The sequence below is a fragment of the Muntiacus reevesi genome, chromosome 18 (assembly GCF_963930625.1).
Source record: "Muntiacus reevesi chromosome 18, mMunRee1.1, whole genome shotgun sequence".
NCBI classification, from domain to species: domain Eukaryota; kingdom Metazoa; phylum Chordata; class Mammalia; order Artiodactyla; family Cervidae; genus Muntiacus; species Muntiacus reevesi.
This window is the reverse complement of record NC_089266.1, coordinates 28,045,848-28,072,817: the sequence shown is the minus strand read 5'-3', so window position 1 is coordinate 28,072,817 and position 26,970 is coordinate 28,045,848. Positions and strand designations below refer to the sequence as shown.

The 26,970-nt window shown below is 59.8% G+C and overlaps 2 protein-coding genes across 4 annotated transcripts in view; one reads left to right on the top strand and one right to left on the bottom strand.

Moving 5' to 3' along the window:
• Window positions 1–22,198, top strand: part of FAM83G (family with sequence similarity 83 member G) — a 29,638-nt gene extending 7,440 nt beyond the window's left edge. For both annotated transcript variants that reach the window (XM_065910821.1, XM_065910822.1), the window contains 4 exons: window positions 6,909–7,076; window positions 14,083–14,207; window positions 14,847–16,092; window positions 21,469–22,198. In XM_065910821.1, the coding sequence (XP_065766893.1) occupies window positions 6,909–7,076; window positions 14,083–14,207; window positions 14,847–16,092; window positions 21,469–21,876 (1,947 nt within the window). In that variant the 3' untranslated portion in view covers window positions 21,877–22,198. The remainder of the gene's footprint in view (window positions 1–6,908; window positions 7,077–14,082; window positions 14,208–14,846; window positions 16,093–21,468) is intronic.
• SLC5A10 (solute carrier family 5 member 10) overlaps window positions 1–26,970 on the bottom strand; it is a 54,385-nt gene that overhangs the window by 21,066 nt on the left and 6,349 nt on the right. For both annotated transcript variants that reach the window (XM_065910824.1, XM_065910823.1), the window contains exons 6-9: window positions 24,093–24,198; window positions 23,750–23,830; window positions 22,013–22,218; window positions 16,604–16,739 (exon numbers count right to left, since the gene is read on the bottom strand). In XM_065910824.1, coding sequence (XP_065766896.1) covers window positions 16,604–16,739; window positions 22,013–22,218; window positions 23,750–23,830; window positions 24,093–24,198 — 529 coding nt within the window. The remainder of the gene's footprint in view (window positions 1–16,603; window positions 16,740–22,012; window positions 22,219–23,749; window positions 23,831–24,092; window positions 24,199–26,970) is intronic.

The following is a 26,970-nucleotide window of genomic DNA, read 5'->3' as shown; positions in this document are numbered from 1 at the left end:
ATGGCCTTTCCCTGAGGGTGGTCTGGCTTGAGAAGTGGTGAGCCCCCCAGCCCCCATCCTGGAGGAGTTCAAGCAGGGGTTGATGGAACACATCAGAGAGGACACGGGCCTCCAGTGGCTCAGAAGCCTTGCCCTGTGGGACTGGCTCTGTGACCCCGGGAAAGTCCTTTCTAGGCCCCCTAAGTTGGGGGGTTAAGATGCTCCACGACCCCACTGTGTCTGTTGCTCGTAGATCCTGGAGAAGCTGAGCTCTTACATGTCTCAAATTGATGAACTTGAGATTCTCCGGTTTGAAAACCCGCAGCTTGTGCCGGCCTCAGTCTGGATCCTGCACCTGGAAGCTGGAGGCCCCTGGGGCCGGCAGCAAGAGGGAGGGGCGTGTCCTCTTGTCTCATCCACCGGGCACAGCCCTGGTCACCTGACCCCACGCTCTGTGGCCTCTAGTCTCTGCAGCATTCCTGAGCTGTGGCCGATGTCTATCAGACTCGGGGCAGGGCCCATGCCACTGGGCTGGGTGGGATCTGCATGCACTTCCTGACCCTGGCCCACTGTAGCCATTTGGCGTTTGGGTGGCCTGAGTCTCCTTTAATTGGCCTTAATGAGGCTTCTGTCTTAATGGTGCAGAAGGAAGGTGCCAGAGCTGGTGACTGGCAGAGGGGAGGGACCACAGGTCTTCCAGTCCACTCCCGCATGACTGAGGAGGGAAGTGCTGTGCCATAGCCTCCCCCCGACCCCCCACCCCCCCCACACACACTGTAAAGTGTAGCAGAGCTGGGCGGCCCAGGCAGTGACTCTGGGCAGTGCTGATTGCCAGGGCTTTGTTTTAGGATCCAGGGTGGGCTCTGGGAGCCGGCGGGTGGAGTCACAGCTAGAATGGATGCAGGATCCCTTCTGGGAGGAGCCAGGAGCAGGAGACCTCTGTCACCAGCCAACTGTGTAACCCTGGGACGGTCACAGCACCCCTCCCGCCCCCCTCCCACTGCCAGGAAGAGACAGCGGTACGAGCGTCAGCAAGCTGGCCCTGGCTTGAGCTGGCATTGTCACCCTGTATGGAGACTTCCTCCCTGTCTGCCTGGGAGGCTGGGGCTCCCAGGAGGCCGCCTCCCCAGGCTTTGCAGGGCCTTTTAGCAGCAGGGTGGGGAGGGGAGAGACACCATGTTGCATCATGGGAAACTGAGGCACAGCGGCCGGGTCTGCCCAGCCCTGCTGGTGGGGGCAGGTGCTCCACACCCCAGTGAGCGAGGGCAGCCTCGGCTTCCCCCTGCCAGGCGTCAGCCCCTCCACCCGTGTAGGGCTGGTGACAGCCACAGTGCAGGTTGACCAGAGTAATTTCAGTACTTGTGTCCCTGAAAAAGTCCTTACTTCATCTTTGGTTTTGAGAGCTGTTTTCACTGGGTGCGAAATTCCAGGTTAATGGTTTCTCCATTCAGTTGCCCTGGTGTCCTCCAGTTTGCGTTGATTCTGAGACGTCTGCTTTGTTCCTCACTGCCTGATGGTCTTTTCCCTTTTGGCTGCTTTTAAGGTTTTCTCTTTGTCACTGATTTTAAGTGATGTGATTGTCATGTGGTGTGTTTTCTTCACGTGTCCTCTGCTTGGAATTCATCGAACTTCCTGGACTTGGGGATAAATGAAAAGTCTAGTGGAAGTGTTAGTTGATCAGTGGTGTCTAACTCTTTGTGACCCCGTGGATTGTAGCCCACCAGGCTCTTCTGTCCATGGAATTCTCCAGGCAAGAATAGCTAGAGTAGGTAGCCATTCTTTTTCTCTGGGGGATCTTCCAGACCCAGGGATCGAACCCAGGTCCCTACACTGCAGGCAGATTCTTTACCGTCTGAGCCACCAGGGAAGCCCAGTGGTTTCCATCAAATGTGGAAATGTATGGCCTTTTATTTCAGATGTTTTTCTATCCCCCCTCCCCCACCCTTTGCCCTAGCACCTGCTGAAATTCCAGTTACACGTACTCTGGACCTTTGGAGTTGATCCACGTTCACTGACACTCTGGCCTTGGTTGTTCTGTCTTTTTTTTTTTTTCCTGTGTGTCATTTTGGATAATTTCTACTGATAGGTGTTCAGGCTCACTAATCTTTTCTTCTATAGTATCTAATCATCTATTAGCCCCATCCACTGGATTTTTCATCTTAAATGCTGAAACTCACCTCTTGAGTTTCAATTTGGTATTTGTTTAAAAAAATCTTCTGTGTCTCTAAGTAACTTTTTGAGCATATAGGTTGAAGTTATAACTGTTCACACTTCTTTGTCTGCCAGTTCTAACATTTGTATTCGTTCTGGGTTCACGTTGATCGATTTTTTTTCTTCCTCTTGACGCTGTTTGTTTTCCTGTTCTTTTGAATGCCTGGTAATTTTTGATTGGATACTAGACTTGAAAATTTTATGTTGTGGGAGTTGTGTTTTTTTTTTTTCCTTTAAACAGTTTGGAGCTTTGTTCTGGGATGCAGTTCTTGGAAACAGTGTAACACTTTGAGGCTTGCTGTTAAGCTTTATTAGGTAGGACCAAAGCAGATTGTCTACTGTAGGAGTTGGCTGAGTATGGACCAAATCTGGCCTACTGCCTGATTTTGTAAATAATGGAACGGAGATGTATGCATTTGTTTATTTGTCTGTGTCTATTGTCTGTGTCTATTTTCGGAGTTAAAGCAGCTGACAGAGACACATGGCTTGCAAAGCCTGAGACATTTGCTATCTGGCCTTTATAGAAAAACCTCATGGTCTCGGGTCCAGGGCGTGTTTGCCCATCATGTAGGTGGTATCCTTCTGGGGATCCTCTTGCAGGTCCTTAGAGCCTGTACTCTGCTGGGGGAACGTAAATGACTCCTGATCCTGTGTGATCACCAGCCATCGTTCCAGCCGCTTCTTTCCAGCAGTTCTGTTCCCGTCTCGGTGGTTTCCTCCCAGGCGTGTGCAGCTCAGTCTCCAGTTGAACCCTCAAGAGGCAACTCTTTGGCATTTGCTCTGTGTAGCCCTCTCCTCTCCTCTGTCCTGAAAATCCTGGTTTCCAGGCTCTGAGCAAACTTCATCTCCTCAACTCCAGGAGCCCCCTGGACTCTGCTGTGACCTGGAGGTGGCTGGGGCAGTCCTGCAGCTGACCTCATTTGTCTCCCTTCTGCCCAGGGTCCCTGCACTTACTGTGCTGCCTGTTGGCCACGGCTTCATAGATTTTTCTGCCTGGTATTTATTGCTAAGGCAGGTGGGTAACTGCAGGCTCTGATACTCCCTTGTGGCTGGAAGTGGAATCCCAGGTCTTGAAGGCACTGTGCCTACTCTTAGAACAGCCTGCAGCAAGCCCCAAGTGTTCCTATGGGTTGCCCTCTGGTTGGCAGAATAGGAAGCAGAATGGTGGGCAGTGATCTCCAGCCGGTCCACCCAAGGGTGCTGTGGGTCTGGAGGGCTGGGGTTGGTTCCGTCTGCTGAGCACAGCTTCTGGACCCTGAGTGGCACTTTGCCCGCATTGGTTCACTTCACCTGCCAATAGCCATGCAGGTGGGTGCTGCCATCACCCCACGAGGAAACGAAGGCTCTTCCTGAGGTCACAGAGCTCTCTGGGAGGACAGTCTAGAGCCCACGCTGCTACGGTCCTGTGTCCACCTGAGCCTTAGTGACAGACCCAGAGATCCAGACCCACCTCTTGCTTTTCCAGGTGGTGAAAGTACCCAGTGAATGCTGGGGACTTGCCTGCCATGCATCGTGTCTCTGGTGACCTCCGGGCTCCAGGACAGGTGGGTGTGACTGTCTCCTCTTCCTCTGGGGAGCACTTTGAGGGGTGAGACCCCTGCTGGCTCCTTAAGCCTCTGCAGGCACCTCCATGGTCTTGGAGTTGGGGGCAGGCAGGACCAGTACAGAGGGAAACTGCCCACTCAGTGCTGGGTCTCAGGATCAGGCCTTGGAGAGACGGTGTGCCACTCAATGGGTTGCCATGACTTCTCCAGAAACACAGACGTGGGGCCTGCTCATGGCAGCCTTTGAGTCAGGGTTTGAAGGATGGGAAGGTATTACTGGCGTGGAGGAGGAGGGGAAGGCGCCTGGTCAGGAGGACGGTGGACATGGCTGAGGCGAGGTCTGGGGTGTGAAGGGAGGGGTCGGTGGAGTCAGAGTCCCTGTGGCTTCTGGGCCTCTGGGGAGAGATGCTGAGGCTGGGCCATGCTTGCAGCGGCATGGAGACCCCGGGTCGCCTCACCACTGCCCCTTCTCCCCTGCCCTTCCCTGCCCACAGTGCACCTCTGCCCCAAAAGGGGTTCTATGGTCACAGGGGTGGGGTCTCACGAGCAGTAGCAGGGGTGCTGGAAGCCTCAGGCTGAGAGTCAGCCTGGCGAGCTGGAGCACCGAGCTGGTAGCTAGAGGGAGGTGGGGCAGTGGTGGTCAAAGCTGCCTCTCAGAACCGTGGATACAGCAAGAGGCTGCGGCCTGCCCGGACAGGCTATGTGGGGCACCCAGACCGGGCATAGGAACTTGGGGGTTGCTCTGCAGGCACAGCCTTGGGCATCATGCCCACCATCATCCTCATTTCACAGATGAGGAAACTGAGACCCAGAGAGGCTGCAGCTCACCCATCCTGGATGGCAGGCTGGGGTCCAGAGCTCCATCTCTGTTTCTGCCAGGCCACCCGGGCAGGTCGCTAGGCAAGTGAGAGAGTGCCTCTGTGCCTCAGTGTCCTCATCTGTAGTACGGGGGCAATGACCCGTGCCTCGCAGCATGCCTGAAGACTGGACAAGGTAGCGGTTGTCAGGCAAAAGTTGCTTCAGGCGGGGCACAGGGCCCCAGGTTCTTATCTAGAGTCTCTGGCCCCAGGGACAGGCACTCAGGTCTCCAGGCCTCTGAGAAACATGGTGGCCCCCATGGACAAGCCTCAGACCCCACCCTCCCAAGCACCAACACCCCTCTCCAGTGCCGCTGGCACCTGTACAAGCCCTCCTTTGACCCCTGGCACTGAGCCCAATGTCTGGGACCCCACGGGTTCCACTGGGGAGAGAGGGGCAGGCCCCAGCAGACCCAGCCTGACAGTAGGAGGCCTAGACCAGGCACCTGCCTGCCTGGGTGTCATGGGGAAGGCGCATCTGGGGTGGGTCCTGCTGGGCCATGTCCCCCAGCCCGGGCCCAGGGCATGTCCCCATCTGGCATGGTTGGCAGATCCTGGACCTGGGCCTGCTCCAGGAGTGGTGTGTCAGTGGAGCCCTCCCCAGGCTGGCACGTGAGGCCGAGCCTGCAGAAAGGCTGGAGTCACCGTGGGGTATGGGTGGGGGTGTCCAGGCGAGAGGGTCCCTGCTGCCACCCCTACCCCACCCTGGGTCCCGTCACCCTCGACGCGTGGAGCCCAAGGGTGCGCTGAGCCCACCAGCTCTGATGCCGTGTCCCATCTGTCCTCTTGTCCACCCCTCAAGCAGTCTCTAGCCTTTGCACACGTCCAGGGACGGGGTGCTCGCTTCCTCTCAAGACCCCAGCCTATTTGGGGTCAGAAGGCATGTCCCTCAGCTGGTGCTGCCGCCGCCCCGTGGCCTCCCAGCTCTGCACAGACTGTGTTTGCTTTCCGGCCCTGCCTGAAACACCCCTGAGGGACTCAGATGGCGAGCTGTGGTCCCCCAGGAGCCCTGGCTGGGCCCATGTGAGGAGGCTGCGTGTCTGTTCAGAGAGGGCAGGGCTGGGAGGGGCCCCCAGAAGTACCAGCTCTGGTGCAGACGTGTGACCAGTGTCAGCAGGGGCCCAGGGCCTGGGAGGAGCCCTGCTGGGCCTGCAGGGGACGCATGAGCTCACAAGAGTGTGCGGGCACGTCTCCAGCAGGCCCTGGGCCACCTGCCAGGTCACCCTCCTGGCAGGGGTGGGGGAACCCTGGCTCCCCTGGGCCTGGGTGGTTTGAGCCTGTCTGTGCCCAGCTCACTGTGCAGCCTAGCAAACAACCCTGCCTGCCTTTCGATGGAAGACTCTTCCAGGGGGCTCTCAGACCCAGGGTGGAGCCGTGGCACCGGCCTTAGTGGGTGGGAGGGCTCAGCAGCATTGGGCTCTGGTCTGCTTGGCCCTTCCCCTTGCTGCCCAGTGGCAGGGAGGGCAAAGGAGAGAGACTGAGTGCCAGAGCCTGCTGGCCCCTGAGCCCTGCCAGGCCCGGCACCTGCTGACCACCCCACTCCCTGGCCCTGCACTGCCAGGGCCCCTGCATGTCAGGCCTGGGTGTGTCTCAGCTGGACTGGGCTGGGTGCACTCTGACCTCTTGGTCCCACCCAGAGCCAGTCTCGAGGCTGTGGTCTGCTGCTGTGGCACAGATATGGTCAGAGGACAGGAAGAGCACACATACTCTGGACTCTCTCCAAACCAGACAAGAGGTGGTGGCGAGGGAGCCTGTCCAGGGACCGATGACTGGTGGGTGGCCACAGCCCCCGCCTTCTTCCCTGGTGCTGATACATCTGGCTCATCTCAGCTTCCTGGGGTAGTGGGCAGAAGGCGTGGCATGGCCTGCCTGCCTTGGGAAAGCAGCCCAGGAGGGGAAATAGGACCGAGCTCTGATCCAGGTTTGGGGGGGCTGCCGGGGCTTCAACCCCAGCACTTGCCCCCTTCCCACTGTGGGACCTTGAGTCAGCTCCTCTGGGCTCCTCAGCACCTTCCCCTTCCCTCCACATTCCTCACCTCCCAGTCACTGGGTTTGGTTTTCTGCGGTCTTGTGTTCTGGAAAAGGCAGGCCTGTGGACTGGGCCTGCCTCCATCCCCTGCTGTCCAGAGTCCAGCCTGTGCCACCCACTAGGCATCTTGCACCCTGAGTGTCGGTCCTATGCCTGCAGCCTCAGGGCTAGGAGAGCCACGGCTGCAGGGAGCAGAGCCAGAGTGGGCAAGTGTGGGAGAGCGTGGAGGGCATGGAGACACCTGTCCTCCTGGCTACGTGGCCTGATGGCCTCCCTTCCTGTTCACAGGTGATTGCTGTGGTCATGGACATGTTCACCGACGTGGACATCTTCAAGGACCTGCTGGACGCTGGCTTCAAGAGGAAGGTGGCCGTGTACATCATTGTGGACGAGAGCAACGTCAAGTACTTCCTGCATATGTGTGAGCGGGCCCGCATGCACCTGGGACACCTCAAGGTGAGCTGGCCAGTCTTTCAGTTTGTTAACAAATTCTTGGAGCACCTGCCATGTGGGTTGGGGCGAGCATGTAGACTTCTGTGTCTAGGGCCGCTCACCAAGTGGTCACGTGGCCTCTGCTTCAGTGCCCTGGGGACAGGATACTACCTGCCACCAGGTGTCAAAGCCCACGTGAGGTGCTCCTTCACCAGCGTCTCAAAGCAGCCATGCTGCAGTGGTTGTCTGTCTGCTTGCTCACCTGCAGTGACAGGGTGCTCACCCCTCGGTTCTGGCAGCTCACACCCCAGCTGGAGAACTTCAACTCAGGAAGTCCTAAGCCCAAGTCTGTCTCCACATCACATCCACCCATAGTCTTTAAGACCCAACAGAGGAAGCTTCCTTGGGTTGAGGTCAGGGAGGGCTTCCTTGGAGGCTGCAGAGTTGATATGGACTTGAGGAGCCAGTGGAATAGGAAGGGCGTTCCAGGGAGTGACACCAGAGATGGAGGCGGAATTCTGAGGTTGGGCCTGGGTTCCCAGCACTGCTTTGCTGTCTGTGGCCTGGAGCACGTGACCTCCCCTCTCTGGACTCCAGGATCTCAGTGGTCCTATGGAGGGGTCAATGGCCCCTATGGCCGGGCTCTTCTGCTCAGACACCCTGGCATCTGGTGCCTTACTTGGGGCCTTCCTGGTGATTCAGACCGTAAAGAATTTGCCTGCAATGTGGGACACCCAGGTTCAACCCCTGGGTCAGGAAGATCCCCTGGAGAAGGGAATGGCAACCCACTCCAGTATTTTTCCTTGGAGAATCCCATGGACAGAGGAGCCTGGCAGGTTACAGTCCATGGGGTCACAAGAGTCAGACATCACTTAGCGATGAACACTTTGGGGGTGGAGGGAGCCATTGCTTGGCACCTGTGTGCAGCTCAGAGTATAGACCAATGACAGCGGATACTGTCACAGCCCTCATCCTGGGCCCTCGATATGGTTACTAGGCCCCCCGCTTGGCAGCCGGCAGGAGGGGTGGCCGTTCCACGTTACCGATCGGGGATGTAGGAACTGCCAGGTGTCACCCCTTCCAGTGAGCAAGGCATAGGCACAGGGCCAGCACGAGCCCTCTGGCTGAGCATAGCTTCCGATGGGTCAGAACGCCTTGGGCAATGCCAGCCCGCTTAACAAGGGGCTGGGCTCCAGCGCCCATAATTAGTCGGCTTTGTCCAGTGACCCCGGTCCCAGCTGAGTCCTTTCAAGTGGGTGTGAGCTCTCCGGGCAGTGCGAGTCTCTGGCTGTTGGGACATTTTTATGTGGTCTCGCTGGTGGGTTGGCCCACTGTGCTGCCCGCCGTGTAATTAGCACCAAGAGCCAACTCCCGGGGCGGACAGCTCAGGCTGGGAGGACCAGAGTGTGGAGGAGGTGGCTTCTGAAAGGTGACCGCAGGGGCCTTGTCCTGTGGGCAGCAGATCACAGAGCCTCGTCCATCCCACTCCCGTGTTCAGAGGCCAACTGGCCCCCTCCTGCTGCACCCCTGCCCCATGCCCAACAGGGACCCTGAACACATCACAGCTGTCTACCCTCTGAGTACTCCCCCTCCACATACAGATGAAGAAAGGGGGAGGAGGCTAGTCTGTGCAGAGGTTCCAGTGCCCCTGCTCTTTCAGCAGGGAAACCCTAGACGTAGGTTCCTGGAAGTGTCTGGAGCTCCCAGAAGTGGGCAAGTGGGGCAGGCCATCCAGACCAGGCTTTCCAGGACGCTCAGAGAAACTGAGGCCAGGGGGAGCCTGTAACTTGCCCAGAGGTGTTCCACCAAGTTGGAGCTGACCTTAAAAGCCAATGATGGGAGGTCAGCGCAGACGGGGCCACACGCCCTTGGTGCCCAGCGTCCTGGACTGAGGCTGTACCTGGCAGTGGGATCACCCTGGTTTTGGCCACGCGGGCTTCCTGGCTGCCGACCTCCTGGCACAGGACCCACCTTCCTGAGCCTCCAGGGCTCCGTGGCCACCAGGATGCCTCATTGGGTGGTTTGAGGGTGAAAGCAGATGAATGATGGCTCTGAAGGTGCTCTGAGCGACGGGTAAGCACATGGCTGCAGCAGCAACAGGAGTTACAAACCCCGGGCTCTGGGCCGAGGGCAGGAGGCTGGGAATGAGGCTCCAGCCCAGAGCGTGGCCCAGCCTGCCCCACTCACCCCTCCCTGCTCTGCAGAAGGTGGCGGGTCCACAGGATGACACACTCGGGAGCTAGACGCCGTGGGTCGACTGGGTATTTTCACCGGAAGGAATGTGTGACCCTGGCCGCCTCGTTCTCGCCTCTGAGTCCGCCCCCTCCCAGCCCGGGCAGGTAGCCAGAGGCTCCTGTGGGCCCAGCCCTGGCCCAGTGTCACCTTGTCGAGAGCCTACCTCCCTGCCTGCAGGCTGGCTGGGCCCAGACCTGTCCCAGGAGCACTTCCTTTGCCGGTAATCCTGGGGCCCGCCCTTGGGCCTGCCGCCCCTGCCCAACTCTGCAGTGACCTGCCCTCCGGTCATGGAACCCAGGGTGCTGGTTGTCCCTGCTAGGGTCATACTCACGACCACGGTGGTGCTGGGCGCCAGTCTGGGGGCAACACCAGGAGCCAGGCCTGGGCCGCAGCTCTGCCCTCAGCACTGTAACCTTGGGCAGAGACACTGAGGTCTCTGGGCCTCAGTCTTTTTGTCTGAAAATTGGGAATGTTGTCACTTATTTGGCAGGGCTTCCATGAAGAGTTAGGTAGGCCTATGGGGGCAGGGCACTGGGGCAGCCGTGGGCCCAGCTCTGGTGTGAGTGCCATGGGGCTCCCCGCACCCCTCTGAGCTGTGGTCTGGCTGCTGACCCCTCACGTCTCCCTCTCAGGGCAGCCCCCCAGCCGAACCCCTGCGCTGACAACACAGTCTGAAAACAGCTGCAGTATTGCTTGGACTCAGCCCACTCCTGGCAGGCGGGAGGGCTGGCCCCAGCCCCTCCTCAGCCTGAGGCTCCCAGCTGTCCCCAGACCCCTGCCTGCCTGCTCAGCTGGGCCCTGACTCCCAGGCCCAGGGAACGTGGGCACAAGTGCCCACGCTACACATGGCAACAGGTCTCTAGAAGACGACCCCAGGCCCAGGGCTGGGCACATCTGGGGTGACTCGGTGCTGAGGGGTACCCGGGCCAGGGAGCCAGGCCTCGAGGTTACCACTGAGGATGGCACCAGAGCTGTGAGATGCCTGGCTGCTTGGAGAAGCTAGCTGGCTTTGTGCAGCTGAACTGGAAAAACCAGCAGCCGCCTGGGCAAAGGCTGGACCCATTTCTGAGGAACAAAGGAATCCCAGGCAGGATGGCCGTGGGAAGGTGCCGGCTGAGGATGTACGGATTCCAGCTCCTCCTGGACAGGCTGGTCCCCGCCCCCTTCTGGTACTTGGGCCTCCCCTTCTCCTGACCTGCCTTCTTGGACCCTGGCCTGGCTCTGCCAGGCTCTGCAGTGGACTCAGGGCACTTTTTACTGGCTGTGACCTGGAGGGCACTGAGGTACCTACATCTTGCAGGTGGCAGCCAGGGATGCTGCTCAGCAATCGCAAGACAGCCCCCAACAGAGAACCGCCTGGCCCAGAATGTCACCAAGCCAATCGGCTTGGCCCCAGGGAGGAGCCAGGAGCGTCCCATCCCAGCTTCGCCATTCCTGGGGGACGCCAGGGGGAGTGTTGGTGCCCCCTGCCCCGTAAAACAGACCCTTTAGAAGAAGGCACACAGGACACAGCTGTCTATCCCCAGCCTGGCCTGAACTTGCTGTCACCCGTCAGTCCTGCTCCGAGTGGTCTCTGGACCTCCCCATGCCTCTTCCGACCCAGAAGGTACCAGCACGGCCTGGAGGGTGAAAGATCTGCCAGGGTGCAGGTGCGGGCTGTCCTCAGTCCCCAGGGGTTGGACCCTGTCCATTGGGAGGCCTTGGGCAAATCAGTCTGCTCCCTGAGCCACCTGACCACTGCATATGGCCAAGCATCCCAGCCTCCCTGGGCCCGAATCCACACCATTCCAGATGTTTTCCACTCCTCTGTGTCCCTCACCCTTCTGCTTTCTGAGTGGAAGGGAGAGAGCAGGGAGATGCCACTCCCATCGCGCTGCATGGCACAGCCCCCGTTGTCCCCTCCAGTTTAGGGAGCAGCCGCTGAGCACCTAGCCTCTCCCCCGATGCACTCAATCTTCACAACAGCCCTGAAGCAGGGGGTGGATAGGCCCATTTCACAGATGAGAACACTGAGGCAGGGGGAAGCCAGCTTGCATTCCCTTCGCACCAGGACTGGGGCTGTGTTTGACCAGCGCTCAAGAGTGACCCACTTGCTCAGGGAGGGGGGGTCTGGGCTGGTCCCCCCACCTTCCACCAGCCCCATGTGTACACAGGAGACTCCATGGAGCCCTTGTGCCCAGCACACCCTGGCCCGTCCATCCACCCTTGGGGCGGTGGCACCCTGGGAATGGATGAAGCTCTGCCCAGCCATCACTGCCCCAGCACGTATCAGGAAACAGGCTCCCGAGGATCCGGGGATCACCCAGGGCCAGGGCAACCCATTTGTGTCCCCTGCCTGCTGTGTGCTCTACTGGAAGCATCCCAGGCTCAGAGACAACGCGGCTTTGTGGATCCTCCACCTCTGCTCACCCGAGCCCTGGCTCCTGAGACGTTACCTCATCTGGGCCCAGCCCCACGGGGTGGGACCAGACCTACCCCCACCCAGCACCAAACAGCCAGGCGCTGCCATGGGGGGAGCCACCACAAGCCCCTGCCTGCTGCTGGGCCCCAGGGCTGGACAGGCCTGGAGTGGTTGGCCAGGCCCCCATCACGCAGTCAGGGAAACTAAGGGCCAGAGAGTCACTTAAGAGTCACATACAGCATCGGGCAAAGCTGAGGCCTGCCTCCCCCCACGGATTGAGTCACTCTGAGCTGTAGGTGGTGACCTTCTGAGCCCTTCATGGGACAAGCTTTGGGGAGGGTGGGGGCAGATATTGGTGGGAGGGGAGTCCTGGCTGGGGGCTGTCCTTGAAGACTGAGGAGAAGCTGCGGCCTGACTGCACCAAGCTCTGGGCCAGGAACCCACAGAAGCTGTGGAGCAGGGCTGCGGTCAGGCACAGGTGACAGGGGAAGGCCTCACACCGCCTCCAGGAGCTTTGTTCAGACTTCTGGTCCCCGAGCCTGTTTCGTGTTTGGTACAAAGTCACGGGCACTAATTGTCCTGGGTCGCAGCCAGCTTCCTGCTGAGCTGGCTGTGTGCATACAAGCAGTGGGGGAAGCCAGCCTGGGAGCAGAGGTTTATCTGCCTTCTGAGCTGGGCCGCACAGCCAGGCAGGCATCCCTGGAACCTGCCCCTCAACCTTTGCGGGTCCTACCCTGGGGCACCCCAGGCAAGGGGTCTGTGACCCATCACAGAAGGGACAGACGTGGAGTACCCAGGGCTGAGGGCAGGAGTGGAGACAGCCTCCAGTTCTTTCGTCCAGCCAGACTCAGGCCCACCTCCCTCAGGCACAGAACCCCACCCCCAGTGTCAGCCTTTGCGACCTGTGAATGTATGCATTCTTCCTGGATGGCTCCCCCCCATTGTTCCCTGCTCACATTCCTCCTTGGCTCCCTACTGCCCCATAGGGTCTTTCATCAACATCTGGCTGGGCCCACTCTGCAGGCTCCATAGCCCACCCTTCTCCCCCAAAGTCCTCCCGGCTCTCAGTCAGGCCTCTGTCGTCCTGAGTCTGGGGTGCTGCACCCTCTGCCCACCCTGACCAGCACTTCCTCATCTGTCACACGTCAGCCTGGATGCCAGCCTTCCCAGGAAGCGGCCCACAGCCGAGGTCGTTACCTATCTGCTCCCCTGTCTCCAGGGTGGGGTCGTTGTCACGGTCACCCCTTTGTGGGCTGGGGACCTCGGCAGGGATCAGTGAATGACTTAGTATGCAAGGGTGACAGATGGGGGTGTTGCAGAAGGTGTGACAGGCCAGCACCCCTGGTGGGCACAGGGGCCCCCGGAGGGAATAAGAACCCAGTCACCGGGGCACACAAAGGATTTCAGGCTCAGGTTCTCTGGGGGTTGTGTTAGAAATGGAGTTCCTGAGCTCAGTCCTCCAGAGTGGGAGCTAGGGCAGTCGCGAGCTGGGCGATGCTTGCACCCCCTGAGCCCGTCTGCCTCTTGCCCTGAGGTTTCACATCAGGGTGCCCTCAGGTGTCCTCTCAACCCCCAGGTCTCAGCCAGGCCTGCCCTGCCCACCGTAGGGTCCCCCCACCACTGGGCTTTCATGCCTGCCCCTCCCTCCAAACAGGAAGCTCTCCTGACGGGAGTGGAGCCTGTCCCCAGATCCCGGCACATCCACAGACTTGCAGAGAGGAAGGGCTGTGACGCCCAGAGAAAGGCGGGAGGAATCTAACCTTGACAGGGGGCTGGGCTGGACCAGGTCTGCCTCTGACGCCTGGGAGATCCTCTACTCCCTCTGGGTCTTGGCTCCCCTTCCGTGGTCTCTTGGGACCTCTCTGACCGGCTCCTGAGCTGACCATGCTGGCCCAGCAAGGGGTGATATGGCCATTTCCTGAACCGCCCTGGGAACCAGGCAGGGGGTTGGCTCTGTGGGAAGAGGGGGAGGTTGCCAGGATCCCTGCCTGCAGGGCTCAGGGAACAGGGACACCGTGGTGACAGGGAGATGGGGGTGGTGGGGGGGGGTGGGCGCGGTGGTCACCCATGTTGGGAAGGCCACAGATCTGTTCAAGTGCAGTACCCAGGTCCCTCGGGGCAGCCCCATACCCCACTGCACAGCCCCCCGCCATCTGCTGGACCTGCCTGAAACGTATCCACCTCCCCCTCCTGCTGGAGAGCTGCAGTAGCATTCCCCAGGCTGGACCCGCCTCCCCTACCCACCTTGGCCAGGACCCACACATGCACTACCCCTTTCTCTAGGCCCTCCCTCTGTCTTATCCTTCCTGTCCACGCTCGCCTGGATCCCTCCCCAGGCCCAGGTAGGGTGCTCAGTGCTGGGTCATGTAATTCTGTCTCCTGTCTTCAACCCAGAATCTCAGGGTGCGGAGCAGTGGAGGAACCGAGTTCTTCACGCGGTCGGCCACCAAGTTCAAGGGCGCCTTGGCCCAGAAGTTCATGTTTGTGGACGGCGACCGGGCCATCTGTGGCTCCTACAGGTGACTCTGGCTTTCTGGTGGGTCGGGGAGAGGCGGCTCCGGTTCCCAGCTGGTTTCTGCCCTTAATTCTGCCTATGACACCCCGGTTATTCTGGTTCACTGGTCCCCAAACTGCTGAGGTGTGAGTGGTGCTGGGCCCGCCTGCACGCCACCTGCCCGTCTCAGAAGCAGACAGAGTGACGCTTTCCTCCGCCAGACTGTTGTTCCAGCCTCAAGGTGTCAGCAGCCCGGAGGTGGAGTGTGGGCAGGGTTCACAGGGCAGTCACTCTAAGAGCTGCTCAAGGGTGGGGGCAGGATGAGGCTGGCGGGGCCCAGCTCGACTGGGTTCATCAAGCAGGGGCAGGGGGCTGGGTGGGGGGTGCCCACGGCCACACAGGGTGGGCGAGCAGATACTGATGGTGGCACAAGTCACTGTGCTGGACGCCACACCCTGTCCAGGCCGCACCCCCAGGAAGGGCTTGGTGCATGAGGCTGCCTGAGGCCCCGCGCCAGGCCTGACCCTGGGGCTCCAGCCCGCCCCTGCCTCTGCTCCCTTCTCCCAAAACCCTCCTGTGGCTGCAGTCTGATGGACACTGGCCTCTGGGTGCACTGGGGTGGGGGAGACCCCACACCTGACCAGGCTGCCGCCCTGTGTTGCAGCTTCACGTGGTCGGCTGCCAGGACGGATCGGAATGTGATCTCCGTGCTGTCGGGCCAGGTGGTGGAGATGTTTGACCGGCAGTTCCAGGAGCTGTACCTCATGTCACACAGCGTCAGCCTCAAGGACATCTCCATGGAGAAGGAGCCTGAGCCCGAGCCCATTGTGCTGCCCCCCTCGGTCCCGCTGGTGCCCTCGGGCACCGTGGCCAAGAAGCTCGTCAACCCCAAGTATGCATTGGTCAAGGCCAAGAGTGCCGACGAGATCGCCAAGTCATCGTCCGAGAAGCAGGACACTACGAAGCCTGCGGGGGTGCAGGGCGCGGCCCTTGCTGAGCGCCCGGGAGACCTCCCCGAGCCTCCCCTGCCCGTGCACCCAGGGCTGCTCAACCTGGAGCGGGCCAACATGTTCGACTACCTGCCCACGTGGGTGGAGCCCGACCCCGAGCCTGGCAGCGACATCCTGGGATACATCAACATTATCGACCCCAACATCTGGAACCCCCAGCCCAGTCAGATGAACCGTATCAAGATCCGAGACACGTCCCAGGCGGGGACTCAGCTGTGGAGGCAGAGCCAGGACCCCGGCCCCACCCTCCAGTCCAGCGCCTCACCAGACAGCATCCCTGCCGAGAACAGCCTCCCCCAGGGGGATGCCCAGCCACGTCCGCCTGTGCCCAAGCCCCGGACGGTCCCAGTGGCAGATGTGCTCGCTCAGGAGGGTGGTGGTGCTGGCTGGGCCCTGGAGACTCCAGAGCAGGAATCACCCCACAACGGGACGGACCACGGGCTGCCCAGGACGGCGGGCCCAGGCCATGCCGCGCTTCAGCGGCAACTACCTATGACCCCGGATGACCCCGACGGTGGGGGGCAGGTGGTCCCCAATGGGCTGGACGGGGAGGAGGAGGAAGACGACGATGACTACGTGACCCTGAGTGACCAGGACAGCCTCTCGGGCAGCTCTGACCACGGCCCTGGCCCCCGGCGGGCCTCACTGGCCTCCTCCTCTGTGTCAGACGAGTATTTCGAGGTGACGGATCGCTCGGCCTGTCTCCGGAGGCGCCACTCGGAGCAGGTGGCCAACGGGCCAGCCCAGCCCCCCCGCCGACAGCTGAGCGCCCCCCACATGACCCGTGGGACCTTCGGCGGAGCCCTGAGTGGCTCCTCATGGGCCCAGGGTCAGGAGAGAGAAGAGGCGGGCACCCAGAGGAGAATGCAGGCTGCACGCCCTGTGGACCAGGAGACACAGGTGGGTTGGGGTCCTGGGAGCCCCAGCCCCAGGACTGAGCACCCACAGGTGCCACCTGCTGGGCACCCCTGGTGCTGATGGCTTTCTGTGTTATGGGGAAATCTCATGGTGGGGGGATGGTAGCAACCAGGCAGGGCTCACATGCTGCAGATCACTACCCAGTGTCCCACAGAAGCAGCCTGAGCCAGGGACCAGGAGCCAGAAGAAGACACATGTAGCACATCCAGACAAGTGTGCAAGTGTGCAGGGTCACACGGGTGGTCTGCTCCCGAGTTTGTGATGAAGGGATGGCAGTGCACAGAGGTGTTCCTTCACACCCCGAGGTCACACAGCAGTAGGTGGCCTTTGCCCGGATCTCATATCCAGCTACCTCCATGTGGATCCCTTTGACTGTGGCCCGGGGACCATGTCCCTCCCTGCTCCTCCAGGCCAGGAAACAGCTTGCCTGTCCTTGGCCTCTTCTCCTGGCGCCCTCCGCATCCTGCAACCCCACCCCCAGAGCGTGTCCTACCTGGGAACAGCACGCGGCTGATCATGCCCGGCATGACGATCAGGCCCATGGGCAACATCTTGAGATAGCTGGCCAGGATGGAGCCCCCCTTGGCGTGGTTCAGGTCCCGGGCGGACAGTGACCGCTGCACGATGACCTGGGGGCAGGGGAGGGAGTGAGTCCCAGCTGCCCCGGATTCCTCCTCCGCGGGGCTCAGGGAGTGTGTGAGATAGAAGCTGACCTGTCAGCCCTGAATGCGCCCTCCCTGACCCCCGACAGCACCCCTGCTGGTTGTCTGAGCATCTGGGGCCCAGGTTCTCTCCAGGACTCAGTCTTCCCATCTGTCAAGCAGAGGAGTGTTGGTCCTGCCCAGCCTGTCACCCCAGCAGTTGTGAGGGCTGGAGAAGACCATGGAGAGATGTCAGGGACCAACCCCCACCACCCTCTCGCCACCTCCTGCACTGTCACGAGAGGCCGGCAAGCTAATACACGTGTCAGGAGTAGACAGTGGTTCCAGCTGTGTTTTGTGTCCCAGGCAGAGGTCTGGAGCTTTAGGACCTGGGTTTGGGGAAGCTCACATGTCAGTTGTGGAAGGAGCTAGAAGCGGCAATATGAGGTAACTCCTCATGCAGCCGCAGGTGATGCCTATCTCGGCCTCAATTTCCAGATCTGCAGAATGGGAGGGGGGAGTTGGAACTGATGGTACCTGAGATCCTCTCAGTTCTGACACCACGACTCTACTTTTAAGAACATGGGACTTTAAATAGCTTTACCGAGATATGATTCACACACAGTTCAGCTACGTAAAGCATACGACTCCGTGGTTTTTAGTATGTTCCCAGTTGTGCAATCTATAACTTTTAAATGCAAGTATTTTTCAGTTGCTGTTCTGCAGTTTAAATCACTTTCTGCAGTTCAGAAGTAGAAATTCTTTGTGATTTTCACTTATTTCCCAAACACGCGAGTTTGACAAGTAACTCCTTAGCAGTTCCCTCTGACATGGCTGTTGGTGAAGCAATTAACTACAGGGTCCCCGTCAGGGTGAGCTCTAAAACAGATGTTTTCCTGCTAAATCAGGCGGAGACGGAGCAATTTTCAAAGCTCTAAGGGTGCAGTCAGTGGAATCTATTAGAACATTCCTTGGGTTCACTTGGCGACTCCACCCTTCCTGGCTCATCCTCCAGCACCTTTTCATCAACTGAAGAAAATTACCTACGTTTACATCAAAGCAAAGGGGCGGAAAGGACACACGTGGGAAATAGGGGCTTGCAGACTGTTTTTTTTTAAATTTTTTTTTATCTTTGGCTGTGCTGGGTCTTCGTTGCTATGCTTGGGTTTTCTCTAGTTGCAGTGAGACAGGGGCTACTCCTGTTGCGGAGCACGGGCTCTAGGTGCATGGGCCTCAGGCACAGGCTTAGTTGCTCCCCAGCATGTGGGATCTTCCTGGACCAGGGATTGAACCCATGTCTCCTGCATTGGCAGGTGGATTCCTAACCACTGGCCAGCAGGGAAGCCCCTATAGCCTGTTCTTCACCAAGGACCTCAGGTGCTTCCTCGATGCAGTCTTTCTCCATCTTTCCCCGGGTTCTTGCTTGGGTGAAGGTATTAAGTACCTAGTAGTTAGGCGCCTACTGGTCCTTCCTTGATCTAACGCCTGCTGCTTGGGGACAGTTAACATCCTAGGGAGCAAGTGCAGAGTCACAGGGTTGTGCATAGGTGTGGACATAGCCTTTTGTTTTAGGGTAAACCTTTGCTTTGATGAAAGTGGATTTTCTAAAGGCTAGAAATTGCAAATGTCCATCCTTGAGGCCTCTAGGTGCCCATTTGGGTTTGGCACCCTTAAGAGAAACTGTCATGAGCTTCTTCAGAGGTCCCTCTAAGTGTCTCAGAAAATGCCCTGAAGATTGTAAACTTGCTCCATAAAGGAGGTCTGGATCAGAGATGGTGATCCCTGAAAATTTAGGCTTCGGTGCAATTTTCTTGTTATAGTTACCTCAAGATAAAAGCAAAAGCATGTCCTTGGAGGCATACTCACACATACTAACTGTGGAAGCCCATCCCATGCAGACTGAACAGCACATGGACGGTGGCTGAGCTGCATACAGAAATAGAACTTTGGGACTTCCCTGGTGGTTCAGTGGTTAGCGCTGGGTTCAGTCCCTGGCTGGGGAACTAAGATCCCACAAGCCTTGTGGCTCGACCAATAGAAAAAAAATATAGTACTCTGATCCACCACCCGTGGCAACCTGCCTGGGAAACCTCTGCCCTGATCTCTCTCAAAGCCAGGCAGGAAGGCAAATGACTGTTTCCAGCACCCGCCCAGGAAGCTGCACTGTGACTTTGTAACGATCAGCCCCAGGTGACCAGGACCTAATTAATAACTGGCAGCTTCTCTAACTGTTGTCTCCAACTCGTCCCCCCACCCTGACCGTTCTCACGGGCGCCCAGTTTGAGTCCCTGCCTCCTGTGTCCCCAGGCTGGTGGCCTCCTGTCAGTGCCCACCCCCCCCACCCCCGCCTCCCCTCTGTGCCTCTGCAGAGGTTCCCCCTCCTCTGCTTGCCTTTGAGCTTCTGCCAAACGTGAGGGACGGGAGCCGCCTCCCCTGCTGCAGTTCAGAAGAAACTGCCTTTGCTTTTCTTAAAACATGGCCGGTGCCAGGCTGGCAGCGCAGGGGCTGCAGGGCAGGCTGGTTCCACCTCCTCTCTACCAGCTCTGACTTGGGACAACCCATTCCTCACTTTGGGCCTCAGTTTCCCTGTCTGCAGTGAGGGGTGAGCTGTGGTTCTCTGTAGACCCTTCCCCTCGATGTCCTGTGATTACGAGAGATGGGGCTGCACTTCTCGAAGGAGCCTTTCCCTGAATCCCTGCCGTCTTCTGTGATTTCACTCCATACGCTCTCGGTGGCCAGGCCTGGGGCAGGGGCAGGACAGTCGTGGTTGCCCCGCTCCGCAGTTGGAGAAGCGGTGCCCCCACAGGCCAGGCCAGGACCACCGCCCCGGCCCCGGCAGCGTCAGCACTGTTGCCACACAGGCCCTGCCTGAGGCCGCTCCCTCCTCCCGCTCAGCCACGGGACCTCCCGGAAGTGCTGTGTCCTCGCCTGCAAGGTGGGATGTGACCACCGACCCTCGTGATTACTGCACAGCCTGGATGAGGCCACGTGTGGACTGCCAAGCCCAGGTCTGGCTGACTGGCGGCAAGTAATGGAGGACGGGCGTCCATCAGGGTCATCGCAGGGTCACCCATGGCCCTGTGCCAGCCTAGGAGCATTTAGATGCTCGACTGTGAGAAGGGGACAAGAGAAGAGCTCGTGGGAACGGGGGTGACAGGAGGTGACAGGGGCTGTGCACTCAACACGACACCCGGTCTGCAGCAGATCCTGAGGGTTGTGGTCAATGCGGACGGACCCAACTGCTGCCCGAGAGGGACGGTCCATCTGAAACTGCAGCCGCGACAGGGGACCAAGTGAGCTCCAGCACCGCAGGAGCAGGCAGGCCCGGGGCCCTTCCTGTCCGTGCGCCTCCCCGCTGTGCAGATGAGCAGCTGCAGCGGGAGGGTATGGCAGCCCCCAGACAGGAGCCCAGTGCCTGGCCAGCCCCTGCCTCCTGTTTCATTGGTTTTGTTGGGTTTTGCGCGTCGCCTACATGCTGTGGCTGAGCTGGGAGACACCGAAACGTCTGAAGAAGGTGAAAAGCACTCATGGCCCCAGCACACAGAGCTGCTACGTGGCGCTGATCACACCGTGGGGCTACCTGGATCAGGGGCTGAGTAGGACCCAGTGGACTGGTACCTGGGTGGTGGGGGATCTGGTCCGAGGCCCAGCAGTTCCTCGGGTAGACCCAGCCTGGGCAGGAGGGGGACAGGGAGGTTGGGCTGAGGCCAGACATGGCCCCAAGCTCCTGACACTCTGGACCCCCATGGGATCAACAGTGCCTCTGCTTCCATGTGACCTTATCCACGAAGGAGGCTGATCCAATCCTGACCTCCAGGCCAGGCTGTGTGCTGACTCACTCGGCCTTCATGGAGAAATCTCCTGAATGCTGTCCCAGCCCTGGACACAGGGCCATGCCAGGCCCACGCTAAGCGGGGAGGGAATGAAAGGTGCCTGGTGAGGAAGGGGCTCCGACTGGTCCACGGGGCTGCCAGGCACCCCCTGCCCACCCTCCACTACTGGCCTTTCATCCAGACCCTCAGTCACCTGGGCTGGGCCTCAGATCTCCAGGTGCTGGGCAGACGCCTGCAGTGGGTGCAGCCTACAGGGACCCTTGAGCATATCACCATGTCACATGTCACCATGTCACTTATCACAGGTGGGGAAACAGGCCACAGGAAGTCTGTCCCCATTCACTCTACCGTGACTGGCTGGGTTGACTCTCAGCCAGGCGGCCTCACTCCCAGGGTGGGGTCCTCAGGCCGTGGGTCCAGAATCAAGGACGGTGGTCAGGCCAGTGCCCCTGAGGGCCGCTCCCACCCGAGTGCTGCCTGGGGGTACCCACGGCCTTCAGGCAGGCAAGACATTATCTGCTTCTGCCCAGGGAGGAAGCGTGGCCCCCTGAGGCCACCTGGTGCCAGCTTGGAAGGAGGACCCCCCCCCCCAGGCACCAGAGACCTGGCCCATCTGCCCCCTTACAGATGGGGGAGGTGGGCAGGGCCTCGGGGAGGAGCAGGCACTGGCCTTGATGTGACCACAAGGGCAGGATCACTCCCATAGTACCTGTGGGAAAACAGGGAAAAACAGAGGAAGGAAGGAAACGTGTCCAGGACGCCCAGCTGGTGGGGGCAGGGCCAGGGAGTAAAACCAAGCATGCTCGCTGCAGGCCAGAGCCCTCATGAAGGGATGGAGCTGCCTCCAGCCCCCGGGTCTCACCTCTCCGCTCTCTCTCCAACAGGGCCAGCGGTTTCACCACTATGGAAGCCCTGCCTCGGGCATCAGGGAGAAAGATGGCTTCCCGCGACCATTGAGGACCCTGGGAGCCCCACGGTTCCGCCCCACTGCTGATGGCGCTGAGAGCTCCAGCAGGAAAGCAGGCCCGGCTATGGCAAGCCCCCAGCACTGGCAGGCCAAGAGCAGCCCAGGGCCCCGCCTGCTGCCGGGTCCTGCGAGCCCAAGGCCGGCCCGAAATGCCAGTGCCCTGGCCAACAGCAGGGCCACCGAGGAACACCCCAGCCCCTTTGGAATCCCGTACTCCAAACTGTCCCAGTCGAAGCACCTGAAGGCCAGGACGGGTGGCAGCCAGTGGGCCCCATCTGACTCTAAACGGCGGGCCCACGCCCCCCGGGACCGCAAGGACCCCTAGCACCCCCTGCCCAGGCCACACCGTCCATGGCCTCTGCCCAGCCTGGGCTCGCCGTGCAGTGGTTCTTGGGCCACCCGCACCTCCACAGGCACCCTGGAAGGCAGGAATGGGGGAGGGCGGCACCGTGAACCCTCACCTGGTCCGTGCACCAGTACCAGGCGGCCATGATGGTCAGGCCGAAGGTCATCCCAGTCCACGGGAGGTCCCCGGTGTAGGGATCTCGGAACATGTGCATGGCATCTGCCCGGGGCACGTGGCAGGTGGTATTGGAGATGGTCCTGGATGGGACGGCCCGGGCGTAGGCCTCTGCCAGCTGCTCGTACCCGCCAATCTGCTCGAAAGCTTCAGGGGCAAGTGTAATGGTGATGGTTAGTGGCCGGTGGCCGTAACTCCCGGCCCCACTGCCCTCATCTCACGAGTAACTCCCTGGTACAGGAGACTCAAACTTTTTTGCATTCACCTTTCCCAGTGTCTGGAAAGGTGTGGAGATAGAGGGTTTTTAAAAAAAAGTGAATTCAAAAGACTTTTATTTGTATTTAAAATAATAATATTAAAGGAACATTTTGCACGTGGGCACCCCATGTCCTGCAGCCTCTAGATGCCCGTCAGCCAGGAGGGGGCCCCCCGCCAGGCTCACTGTTGACTCAAGGACACAGCCACGTCTTTTCCTTGGCACTCGAGGACTTTCCCCAGTAGTCGGAAGGGGTAATGTCCTGACCCAGGGGCTTCCAAAGGATGAGACTTTGGTGGAGCTGAGAGTGACGGGGGCAGGGGGGTGTGGCTCTGAGACAGGAAATGGTCCCAAAAGGGCAGGGGAGCCACCAAGGCCACACTGACAGCCAGCTGGCCTGAGCTGAGATCACGTTCACCGCTCACTGTTCTTTGTCTGCTCTGGGGTCTGGGCTAAAAGTGAAAGTCCCTCAATTGTGCCCAACTCTATACAGTCCATGGAATTCTTCAGGCCAGAATACTGGAGTGGGTAGCCTTTCCCTTCTCCAGGGGATCTTCCCAACCCAGGGATTGAACCCAGGTCTCTTGCATTGCAGGCGGATTCTTTACCAGCTGAGGTACCAGGGAAGCCTGTGGCTTTTGCTTTGTCTGTGATCACTGCCACCCCTAACCAGACTGGGCCTGGCTGCCCAGGTGCCTTTCCTGCAGTGGGCTCCGGGGACACAGGCCCCTGGTCTGTGAGGAGACAGGTGCACAGCCCAGGCAGCCCCAGGTCCCGCTTCCCACCCCTCCACACAGCCCCCAGAATCATTCCCACCCGGAGCCCAGGCCAGGCTGAGGTGAGCGCTCAGAACAAAGGTACAGACACTAAACAAGGGTCCTAGGGTCTGAGTCTGGACGAGACTGTAAAGGCCTCTGTTTGTCCTCTATGGGCTCCTCCTGGCTCTGCTTGCATGCTTCCTAGGTTGGGGAGCTCACTACCTCTGGGGCAGCCCCCAAGCTTACCCCTGTTCCCAGACCAGGAGATGCTGGTCTGAATCCCTTCTTCCCACCCTGCCTTTGTCCTGCCTGCCACAGCACTTCTTGGGGTCTTGTACAAGGTTTCAAACAGTGGGGGCAGATGTCCAGGCAGGTACGTGGTCTCCCAGTGGTGTCTGCACACCACCCACAGGCCCACCTCGCATAACTGAGCCAGGGTGGATATGGATGGCCCTACTTCCTGCGTCAGTTCTGCAGCCAAACACCAGCCGGCTTGAGCTGGTGACAGAAGTGCCACAGGGCAGCTGGGGTGAGAGGGAACAGGCTTCTGCCGCTCAGGAGAGGCTGGCAGGGGGCTGAGGGCCTCACAGCCTGACCTTGTGGGGACACCCACCCCCAGTGCCGACATGGGGGACCTGCTACTGGATAGGCCCACGGCCCTCACCTTTGATTGTCAGGATCACGGCCCCCACCACCATGACGAGTGTCTGCAGGGCGTCTGTGTAGATGACAGCAGTCAGGCCCCCTGCAAGTGAAGACGACAGAGCTGGAGGGGCCTGACCTCAACGGGGGAGGAATGGGGAGGCAACCAAGCTCTGGGAGGGATAGCTGTCCCACACCCATGCCCCTTGCCCTTGCATAGGTGTACACAGCAACCAGGCTGGCTGAGCAGCTGCAGAGGCCCACGTGCCTGGCTCAAACCAGCCAGGTCCCAGGCTACGGGAGGAGCTGCCCTGAACCCCTACCGGCTAACCTCCCGGTTTCCTGTGTGTCCCTGGGCGCTGCACCTGCTATGGTGTAAAGGGCCGTGATGGCGAGCATGATGATGGTGGACAGGTAGAAGTTCCAGCCCAGGCAGATGTGCACGAACAGGGCCCCCGCGTACAGGTCGATCTGGAGACAGGAAAGAAGCGTGTGTGAAGGCCCGAGGTGACCCCAGGACCTGGAGCTCCAAGTGCCTGCCCAGTGGCCTTGGTGCCTCATTGACAAGGAAGGGGAGACCACCCCACCCACCAGGGGCTGTCCTGAGCAGTGGGGGGCGTCCTGGCTGTAGACAACGGTGGGCAGGGGATGTTGCTGATGTTAACAAAGTCCTAAGCGGCCCCTACCCACCAGGGAGCATCTTGCTGTTCATTTTGGTTCCTGCCTGGGAATGGAGAAGGAGAGTCCTGGAGGGTTTCCTGGGGGAGAAGTGGGTCTCAGAGAACAGGATCCTGTGTCTTGGCTTCCAGACCCATGTCTTTCTGTGTAAAATGGGTCCCTGTGCTCTGTTCCTTGTTAGGCAGGGCCCCCGAGAAGAGACCAGACTTATGCTGGGCCAGGCTGAGGGAACAGAGGAGCTCTCTTGCTTATTGAACCCTCCCCATGGGGTTGAAACTGAAATCAGGACCACGTCTCAGGCTGGAGCTTGTTCCCAGGGGCTGAACTGGACTCAGTCCTGCCGTCCCAGACTCTGGGGAGCACAGGACAGTCAGGGCTCTGGGGCAAGCCTGAGAATATCAGTGCTGGAACGGGCTTTACAGACCACACACACACCTTCACTGCACAATGGGTGCCCGGAGAAGGAGGGAGGACCCCGTTCTGTAGAACCTAGGGCTAGGCCACGGGCCCCACCTTCCAAGTGTCCAAACCTGCTTCATGTCAGGAAGATACCCCAAAACACAGCCTGTGGGGCCAAGAGGTTCCTGAGAAGGCTGGGCAAAGCCACAGGTCAGCTGCCACGTGGGGGACAGTCTGCATGAGGCCAGAGAACTGGCCCAGCTAGGATTCCAGCAGCCCTACTGAAGCCAGGCTCTCAGACCCCTGCTTCCCCAGGCTCTTCCCCTCCCCTCTCCTGGAGTAGAGACCAGCCAGTGTGAGGACGCTGACAAGCTGCTCTCAGAACAGTGGCACCCCTCACTCTGCCCCCACCCCTGGCAGCGAGTCAGTGCCTGTATGTGTGTCCAGCCCAAGCTTAGAGGCCCAGAGCTGTTGAATTTAAGAACAGGAAGGTCTGTCCTGCTCCATCAGACCAGGAACAGGGAGGTGAAGGGACCTCCCCACCTGGCAAGTATCAGAGATGGGAGTGGCCAGGCAATGGGAGAAGGGGGTGGGTTCTAGAAAGTAGAGGAGACATAGGTTCGATCCCTGGTCTTGGAAGATCCCACAGGTCTCAGGGCAACTAAGCCCATGTGCCACCACTACTGAAGCCCGTGTGCCTAGAGCCAGTGCTCCACAACAAGAGAAGCCACTGCAGTGAGAAGCCCGTGTCCTGCAATTAGAGAAAATCTGCACAGCAACCAAGACCCAGAACAGCCAAAAAAAAAGACCCCTCCCCAGACCCTAGTCACCTTGGAAGGGAGCCCTGGTCTGTGTGCCCAGCCTTCAGGCTCTGGCCACACTGCCCTTTAAGCCCAAGTGACTCTGGTCACGCCAGACTGCCTGCTGTTCCACACCCAGCACTTTGCTGCCTCCAGGCCTCAGCTCACCCAGGTCCCTCTGTCCGGGAACGTCCCCATCTCTGCATCACTCAGGACTCAGCCTGCCCCCAATGCCCTGCTTCCCAAACCGCTCTGCAGCCCAGGGACTTCCTTCTGAGAGCAATGGTTGGGTGGTGGGGACAGCACGGGCATGGATGTGGAGGTGGGACTCGGGGACACTGCATGGCCTCTGTAAAGGCTCCTGGTGCTGCTGGAGGCCAGGTAAGTGTGTGGTAGGCTGCAGGCTCCAGGTTGTCCCCCAGCCCCATCGGACCCCTCCTTCTGCTGAACTCTGTCCTGGGGGCCCAGGCGAGCTGCAGCTGGGTAGAAGCTAAGAGCCCTGGGTCTGTGACCCTGGTGAGCAGGTCACCTTACCTCCTGAGCCCAGGGACCCTGTCTGTAAAGTGGGGGGTGGGTGTGGAGCACCACAGCACTGTGCGCAGCCCCCACCAGTCCCCTGGCCTCTGTAGACGCGGAGCAGGAGAAGCCGGTGTGGGGCAGGTGGACCCCTGAGGGAGCCGCTCCACTCCACAGAGGCGCACACAGGCTCAGAGGTTTGAAGCAACTGGCCTCGAGCCCCTGAATGAACCAGGGCATCAGAACGCGTTTCTCTATTGTTCAGAGGTTAAGTGACCTGCCTGGAGCACACAGTGATGAAGCTTGGCTACCCTCCAGCCTTTAGGCCCCCTGGGGTCATTTGGCAGTTCTCTCTGCAGACTAGTGTCCCTGCCTGCGGGCTGGCAGCAGGCGGGCCCTATGGTCTCAGAGCAGGCTGGAGCTGGGGTGACTCTTGGGCATGTGGACACACAGGGCATTCCAGGGGCTCTGCCCAGTGAGGTCAGGGCCTCAGGGGCCCTGCTGGGCTCCAGAGCTGCAAACAGCTTCAGCCCAAAGCCTTGGTCAGGGGAACCCAGTCCCTCCAAGGCCTGGTCTGGCAATCAGCATTCCCCCTGCTTCCCTCCCACTTCATCCATGCAGTCCCAGCCTCAGTGCAGAAGCCCCAGCCTTGACATCAGTGGGGTTCCCTCCCATTTTATAGGTGGGTAAACTGAGTCACCTGGGGCTTCCCTGGTGGCACTAATGGTAAAGAATCTGCCGGCCAATGCAGAACATGAGGATTTGATGCCTGGGTCTGGAAAATCCCTTGGAGAAAGCAATGGCAACCCACTCCAGTATTCTTGCCTCCCATGGACAAGAGGAGACTCTT